This window comes from Bison bison, unplaced genomic scaffold (genome assembly GCF_000754665.1).
Source record: "Bison bison bison isolate TAMUID 2011002044 unplaced genomic scaffold, Bison_UMD1.0 scf7180017864280, whole genome shotgun sequence".
NCBI lineage: Eukaryota > Metazoa > Chordata > Mammalia > Artiodactyla > Bovidae > Bison > Bison bison.
The window spans coordinates 6,344,339-6,353,006 of record NW_011494852.1 but is presented as its reverse complement, the minus strand read 5'-3'; the positions used below and the strand labels follow the sequence as shown (position 1 = coordinate 6,353,006).

Here is an 8,668-nt window from a genome sequence, read left to right as displayed (position 1 = left end):
TGCAGCACCATCTCCGCGGCCCCCCGGGTGTGTAGCCGCGCCTGCTGGTACAGGAGACGCTGCTTCTCCATCTCTTTTTCCTGCAGTAGAGTCCGGCCCACATTGCTGAGTGAATCCAGGCCCACCAGCCCAGCCTTTCCCCCTCACGGCCTTGCCCTCACCCTTGCTCTTCCTGATCCAGCCACATCCCCTGGCTCACTCCTTCAACTGTAAGCTCCTCTGTCCCCTGGGATTTAGATCTGTGATTGGTCTCCTGCACTGAGCACAGGGCTGGGCCTGGAGTGGTTGTAACGTGGCCCCACACACCTTCAAGGAGTCAATGGATAAAATCCCAGGGATCTGTGAACACGGATGGCGGGGGGAGGTCTATGTTTATGTTTCCCCGCCTCTGGCTGAAATGTAGCATTTCCTTCCATTACAGATGAGGTCATAAATCATGGCAATGTTAGCAGAATCTGTGGTTGTGTCACCCATCAGAATCACAGATGTTTGCATACCACATTATTTTTGAAGACATCTTGAAATGTCACTTATGTTCATCACCACTTATCAATTACAGTAGCTACTGGATCCACTGTTAGTTCTTGTTATTTGGTAGATTAATAAAGAGATACAGATATTACTGTATCACAAATTTTTAAAATATTTTAGTAACTGTTTTAATACGCCTATTTCTTCTGCTATGAATTCATTTTGTACATTTAGACACATTATTCTGAGGGACTTCGCTGGTGGTCCAGTGGTTAAGAATCCTCCTAGCAATGCAGGGGACATGGGTTCAGTCCCCGATCAGGGAACTAAGATCCTACATGCTGTGGAGCAACTAAGCGCACAGCCCACAGCTGAGCCTGAGCCACAACTGGAGAGCCTGGGTGTCGCAACTACTGACGCCCATGTGCTCTGGGGCTCAAGTGCTTCAACTACTGAGCCACAACTAGAGAGTCCATGCATTGCAATGAAAGACCCCACATGACCCAACAAAGATCCCTCAAGCCACAACTAACACACAATGCAGCCAAACAAATATTTTCTAAACATAAATACATGATCCTAAGAAAAGAACTGCCAGATGCCAAAAGGGACCCTGACACAAAAAAGGTTGAGAAACTCGGGGAAATGCTTGCTGATCACCTTAATGAATGAAAGGTTGGGCTCACTGCATTTACTACTCTCTCACTGTCTGGCCTTTGCTTATGCTGTGCCCCTACCTGGAACACTTTCCTCTTTTTCTTCAACTGGCACATTTCTTTTATCCTTTTCTGCGGACATCCCTTCCTCTGAGAAGCCCTCCCTGAAGCCCGTCCCCCCAGGCTGGATCAGGTGTCTCTCCAGGGTCCCCATGACCCCCTGAACTTCCCTGGCTTCCCCCACTCTGACCCCACTGCTTGTGCCTCCTTCTTCCTGCCAGGACCATTTTGCCTAGCTCCCCTCATCACCACCATGGATACTCGATGCTGTTATTGTCTGCCTGATGTAGCTGTCTCCCCAGTGGACTGGCTTGGTCACAGCTATGTACCCAACATCACCCAGCCCAGGGCTGGGCCCACAACATTGCTCTGTGAACACACGCTGAATGAATGGGGGATGATGGAGTCAGGGTCCCCTACCCCTTTCTTCCGGGACTACTTGATCCCACCTACCTCGAAGGAAACCTCAACCTCCTCTTCTTCAGCTTCGCCATTCTCCCCTCCCTCCTCCAGGTGGCAGCTCTGGGGATGGGGCATCAGTTAGAGATGATGGTGAACAGAAAAGATACCCCAGTCCAGTCCCAGCCCTTTCAGTGGACAGGCATTGCAGCTGGGCAGCAGTGGGCAGGGAAGGGAACCTGCCCTAGATGGGGGCAGGGCCTCACCTTAGCCATGATATCAGCATACGCTATATACAAGTAATCTTCATCCAGTTTGCTGAGAAAGTAAGTGGGGAGACAGTTAGGGCCCAGTATGGAGGAACTCCATCTTATAAGTGCCTCCAGATTTCCTATGGAAAGTCAGTTCTCCCCATGCTCAGGCTGTGTGGTGCCGATGGGGTAGGCTCTCCATTGCCAGACTGGGCATGTGATCAAGGCCGAGCCAATTGCTACCTTCTATCTTGACTACAATAATAAGTAAGAGATGGTCATGTGATCCACACTGGTCCGGTGGAATTCATTCTGGGAGTTTTGCTGAAGCTATTGATAGAAGTGCTCCTTTTCCACTGGGATTGTTGTGATGGTGTGATGGAACCCTAGAGCTTCTGGGACTATCTTGCCACCTGACAACTGGTTAGCTCACCTGACAACTATGATCAACCACTTCCTTGCATCTCCTCTATAATAACACTAATGATAGCAGAAGTAATGGCCAACAACCATTGAGTTTACTCTAGGTTGGTCTCTATTCTAAGTGTTGGTACATAATAACATTAATTCTCATAGTAATCCAACTAGGTAGATATAAAGTTGATCCTTAAACAATACGGGTTTGAACTGCATGAGTCCACTTATATGTGGGGTCTTTTCCCCTCAATAAATACTACTACAGTACTACATGATCCATTGTTGGTTGAATCCACGGATGGAGAACCATGGATATGGAGAGCCAATTATAAGGTTATACATGAATTTTTAAATGTGTGAAGGGTTAGTTCCCCTTTGTTGTTGTTCAGCCACTAAGTTGTGTCTGATTCTTAAGAGACCCCATGGACTGCAGCACACCAGGCTTCCCTGTCCTTCACTGTCTCCTGGAGTTTGCTCAAATTCACATCCATTGAGTCAGTGATGTTATTTAGCCATCTCATCCTTTGCCACCCCCTTCTCCTTTTGTCTTCAATCTTTCCCATATCATGGTCTTTTCCAATGAGTCAGCTCTTCACATCAAGTGGTCAGAGTATTGGAGCTTCAGCTTCAGCATCAGTGCTCCTAACCCCTGCATTGTTCAAGGGTCACAATGACTAGTCCCATTATACAGATGAGGAAACTGAGGCACAAATAATTTTCTTGGCCAATGTCACAAAGTCTGTACTGGAATTCAAACCTGAAGAGTCTAACTCCAGAGTCACTGCTTTCCCAGAGAATAGAAAACAGAACACTCGGCTTTCCAGTCTCCCTCACAGCTGGTGGTGGCCTGATGTCAGAATTCTAGCCAATGGGCCATGTGCCTAAGCCCACCATGGACAGCGTTCCTTGGCTAAAAGGATTTGGGTTTTCCTTAGAGGAAAGCCTTTCTCCTTTCTGTCTGACATGTAGTCATGATGTCTGGAGGTTCAGCATTCATTTTGTAGCTATGAGGCAACAGCTTAGAATGGCAGGGCAGAAATCCTGATTGAGCATGGGTCTCTGTCAGTGTCACTATGCCCCTGCCCAGCCCAGGACTCTCTATCTCCTGACTTGGTGTTCCATGAGAAAAACAAATCTCTGTGCCTCATTTCCTCATCCATACACACAAAGTTGATAATAATATCTATCTCATAGTATGAAGATGAAGTGAGAGGATCTCACCATCAAGTGTTTAACATGATGCCCGACACATGAAAAGCATATGATAAATACTGCCTGTTGTTACCGTTAGCAGCAGCGCCCTTATTACTGCTATTTATTCCCAAGACTGCCATTGGCCCATATGAAGCTTTTGTCTGAATTAGAAGTGCCCTGTTCCTCACTGCCATCTGCTGGAAATGCATCGCAATATACTGACCTCGCCCCTATAATATACTGCAACTGATTTTATGTGAACAAGACATTTTCTTCTAGAATAAGCCTAAATTGATATTGCCTGTGATGTGAACCCTTCAGAAGAGATGCCCCTGTGAAGTGCCCAGTCTGCACAGTGGTACAAGGCGACTCTGCCTGTCCCAGTTAAATGACATTAAAGGATCAGCTGTGGGTGTCCCCCCTTCCCGGGACACAGAGGTTCTCTCTTGAGGAGCAAGGATTGGGGTGGGAAGAGGTAGTGAGTCCCTCTTGCAGACCCAGGAAGGGTCTCACCTCTTTTCAGTCAGGGCGGTGCGGCTGAAGTGCAGGACCAGCTGGTGCAGGGGGTCTGGCTTCTTCTCTTCCACCTCCTCCTCCTCCTCCTCCTGCTCCCCAGCTTTCTGGAGGAAGGAGTGGGGCTCTGGGTAGGGGTTTCCAGAGTCCCCATCTGTCTCTCATATAAGCCCTGCTGCTGCTGCTGCTGCTAAGTCGCTTCAGTCGTGTCCGACTCTGTGCGACCCCATAGACCGCAGTCCACCAGGCTCCCCCGTCCCTGGGATTCTCCAGGCAAGAACACTGGAGTGGGTTGCCATTTCCTTCTCCAATGCATGAAAGTGAAAAGTGAAAGGGAAGTCGCTTAGTCGTGTCCGACTCTTAGTGACCCCATGGACTGACTGCAGCCTACCAGGCTCCTCCATCCATGGGATTTTCCAGGCAAGAGTACTGGAGTGGGGTGCCATTGCCTTCTCCGATAAGCCCTGCTAGACTGTTTTTATTCTCTTCTCCCACATCCTGCACCCTCCCCTGCTTCTGCCCAAGCCAGGGGCCCCTGTTCCCACACCGCTCAGTGTGAAGGATGACCCCTGGAGGTGGGCCCCAGCCCTACCCATCTGCCCCCACACTCCCAGGCAGGCCCCAGCTCACTGAAAGGTCATCTATCATGCGGTCCTCAAAACTGTGGTCTTCCGTCAAGATCCACGCCGCCTTGTAGCTCTCCAGAAACATATTACAGGCCCGGTGCCTTCGCAGGGGAAGATTTGAGGCGTCAGCAAGATTTTCCCATGCACGTCCCTCGCACCGCTTCCCCTAACCATTCTGCCTCCGCTAACCATTCCTCAAGACCCCACTGGGTGCGCACCCCATCCTCTCGCCTCCTCACCCACCCATTCTCCAAGGCGGCTTAGGCTCCCTTCCTCCATTGGAGGCGGGGTGTCTTACGTGGGCAGGTTGTACAGGGGGGTCATGCGGAAACAGGCGACGACTGCCCTCCGGCGCTGCTTCGATAAGAGCTTGTGCCACACGGCCTTCTTGGACTTGTAAGGTCTGATCTGGTGGCGGGATTATGTGCCATAGCTCCAGGTTCTGCCCCTGGTCTGATTCCCACTTCCAGCCCCGAGTGAAAATGCCCATCTGTGCCCAGTCCAAATTCAGGACGATTCACAGGGCCGAAGGAACACCCTGACTGGCTCCGCCAATAGAGTCAAAGTTCTGACCTGTTCTCCTCTTGCAGACCAATTATTTCCCTCATAGGCCCCGCCCACAGACTCAGACCGCCCCCTTAGGCCCCGCCCCAATCTCAAGACCCGCCCAAGGTCTTGCCCACAGAGTCAACGCGTCTCCACCAGGCCTAACTCTCAGACCCAAAGTTCTGCACCGGCGCTGTCCCTAGGTCCAAGATTGCGCGCCAGGTCTGACACCCATATCAAAGCCTCCATTTTAAGTCTCGTTGTAAAATTCAAGGCCCATCCCCTACAAAAGACTTAAGACCCGCCCTTTGCCCCGCCCAGAGGCCGGCAGTTCACCCGCAGGCCCCGCCCACAGGCTCAAGCCCGCCCCAGGCCCCGCCCAGAGACCAAGTTTTGACCACTCAGCAGTAAGACACCTGCTCCAGATGATAGAGCACGGCGGACACTTCCTGAACTCTGCGCACGATTTTCTCCGGATCGTCAGCGTCCTCCTCGCGGCCCGGGAGGCCCCGGTACAGGGCCATCTGCCAGCGCAGAGAAGGGGAGCCTTCGACCTGAGAGGAGGAAGATCGTCCGGCATGAGGCCTCTCCCTTGCCCGCTCCCTCCTCCCTCAGCCGGGCTTCTCGGAGGGCCACACCCCCACCCCACGATTCAATGCCACGATGATTCACTGAGGGATTGAATACGAGTTAAGGTCCTTCTTTCGATGCCTGGCACCGATATAAGGGCTCAAAAGCTGGCTGTGACTGTTGCTATTATCCTGATGCGCCCCTTTCAGTTGCAGATTGAGGAGGCAGAGGCGTACCTTTCCCTGAAGGTGAAGGTTGTTTTGCAGATATTCCCGGACCTCCTCATCTGTGTCTTTCTGAAGAGACAAGCCAGGCTGGGTCACTCCGGAGGGCCCAGCATCCTTCTTGTCCTACAACCCTCTCCCTTCTAGCCCCACTACCCCAAGATCCAAGAGAGGATTCAAGAGAAATGAAAAGGATCCAGAGGTCAGGAATGGTCAGAGAGGAGTCCGAGTGGCCACTGAAGGCACCTTGAAGAATCAGGATTAGAGGGGCCTCGTTGGGGTATGAAAGGAGGTAGGGGTTGACATGAGGATATCCTCAAAGGTCATAAAAGGAGGTCAGAAGAGGGTCAGAGTGGGGCTGGGAGTAAGTGGGAGATGGGCAGGGAGTTTTTGAAAATCAGAGGTAGGTGAGGGGGATTATAAGAGGCAGCAAGGTCATCAGAGGTCAAGGAGGTCAGGCAAATCACTTGTCACTGGCGGGGTTCACACAGAGACTAAAACAGGGATCAATAGGGTGGGGGTTCTTTAGGATCCCAGGAGAGGGGGTGCTCAAGAACCAAGTTAAGGGGTCAGAAGGGCCCTTTGGGATTTCAGCAGGCCTCAACAGGTCCAGCAGGTCTCAACAGGTCCTAGGAAAAGCTTGAGGTCCTGAGGGAAGGAGGCTTTAGGGTTCTGGGAAAGGGAATGCTTGTGATATCAGCGGAGAATCAGTGGTCTTCAGGGTCCTGGGGATTAGTAGATCCTCAGGGTGCTTAGCAGGGTCCTGGGGGAGGTTCTAAGGGTCTTGGGGCAGGATCCTGGGAGGACTTCTTGGGTCCCTGAGGCTGAAAATGATCTGGGGGGGGAGTTCCCATATAATGGATAAAAGGGGCCCCAGGAGCCTCTTTGGGGTCCCAGAGGGCTTACAAGGGGTCTCAGTCTCTCTCTGAGCCTAGGGAAGAAGTCATTAGGAACCTGGGGGCTACTTAAGGTCACAGGGTGCTCACTGGGCCCCTAAGAGTCTTTGGGGCTCAGTTGGGTGTTAACAGACTCCAAGGGGAGAGATCCACAGGGTCCTGAGGAAAAGAGAGAGTGAGCTGGAGAGCCCAGTGGGAATCCAGAGGTTCAGAGGAGGGCCAGTGGGATCATGAGGGGCTCTGTGGGTCCCAAGGGACTTGGGCAGGTCCTGGCAGAGGACTTGGAGGAGTCTCAGGGGGCTTAAGGTGTCTCAGATGGGATCCTCAGGATTCTAGCAAGTTTGGCAGAGGTGGGGTTGGTGTTCAGTGGCGTTCCTGAAGGTTTGATGTGGTCTTTGGGTCCTAGGGGGGTCTTAGTGGCCTTCCTGGGTTCCAGTGGGGTCCCAGTTAGGGTCCTTAGGATCCAGAGTTCTGACAGCATCCCAAGTGGGGGCCTCAGCATCCTGTGGGAAGGTTCAGGGCATTCTAGAGGGCCCAGTGAGCCCTCAGGGTCCTGGATGACTCAGGAGGGTCCTAGGGAGGGCCCCTGAGAGATGGCGGGGGTTTAGTAGGGGTGCTGAGTGGGGCTCAGTAAGGTGCTGAGTTGGACCCTGGCAGTTCCCAGAAAGGGGCTGAGCAGGCACCAGGGCATAGCGGGTCTTGGCCAGTGTGATGAGCTCCTGGTCAGTGGGGGCACACATGTTCAGGCCGATGGGCAGCATCTTCTTGAGCGTGGCCACAATCAGCGACGTCTGCACGGAGTACCGGTCACCCCGGCGCTTCTTCTTGGTGCGCTCCTGGTCCGAGCCACCTGACTGTGGGAACACAGAGCTCAGTGCCAGCTTGAGTCCCAGCCTGGCCTCTGCCCCAGCCCCACCCTGCCACCACTGTCCACAATCCAGCCCCGCGCCTGAATGTTAGAAAGACCCTCCCCGATCCCAGAGCCACCTCAGTTTCCACCCCAGACCTTGCTGATCTTTCATTTCAGACCCTGAGCCCTGACCCCAGAGTCTCACAGATCAAAGCTTCTATCCCGAATTCTCAGCTTCTATCCCAAATCCTTCCAGATTTCCCCCAATTCCAGGCTTCCACAACCTCGGGATTCTTCTCCCAGAATCCCCTCAGAACTTTCACTAGGACACCCCTCCTGCCCCTACAACACACATACAACCCCCATCTCAGAGCCCCAGACAGAGTTCCCGAGAATGAAATGAAGATGTAGAACAGGGAAGAGTCCCAAGAGACAAGAGAAGTGGGAAGAAAGAGATCGAGAGAGAGATTGAGAGACTAAGATGAACAAGGAGACAGGAAGACAGAAGATACAAGAGAGAAGACAGGTCCAGAAAGATCTGGAAGCAGAAACACGGGGCACAGAGTCCCACAGCCGTGTTCTGGAGCCTCGGGTGCAGAGCCACGGCCAGGGCCACCCCAGTCATGCCAATGAAAAGCCCAGGTGGCAAGCTTCAGCCAGAGCCACATCCACGCCAGCTCGTGATACAAAGTGTGACCCATGTGCCAGCACATGCGGCATCTCACTGGGTCCTTACAGAGCTCTGGGGCTGGGGGCCACCGACCAGATGCCTAAGGCTCAAAAGGGTAAGACACTTGACCAACATCACACTGCCAAGAATCAGGATTCTAACCTGAGTCGGTCTAATTCCCAAGTCCAGGCCTTAAACCCAATCATGCACGTGCCTTTTGCACCCCCATTCCCATTCCCTGGAACCTCAGTCCACGATGCTTTGAAGCTCTGGGGAAAGCTGAGAGGAGAGTTTTTATTTTTTTTAAATAAAAGTTAAAAAAAAA

At 52.3% G+C, this 8,668-nt stretch overlaps 1 protein-coding gene across 1 annotated transcript in view; it reads right to left on the bottom strand.

Moving 5' to 3' along the window:
- The window catches only part of RYR1 (ryanodine receptor 1 (skeletal)), a 130,714-nt gene that overhangs the window by 46,583 nt on the left and 75,463 nt on the right, over nt 1-8,668 (bottom strand). The window contains 9 exon segments of the mRNA XM_010849313.1: nt 1-80; nt 1,641-1,709; nt 1,853-1,904; nt 3,962-4,068; nt 4,592-4,688; nt 4,886-4,995; nt 5,550-5,687; nt 5,940-5,999; nt 7,507-7,677. Of these exon segments, the coding sequence (XP_010847615.1) occupies nt 1-80; nt 1,641-1,709; nt 1,853-1,904; nt 3,962-4,068; nt 4,592-4,688; nt 4,886-4,995; nt 5,550-5,687; nt 5,940-5,999; nt 7,507-7,677 (884 nt within the window).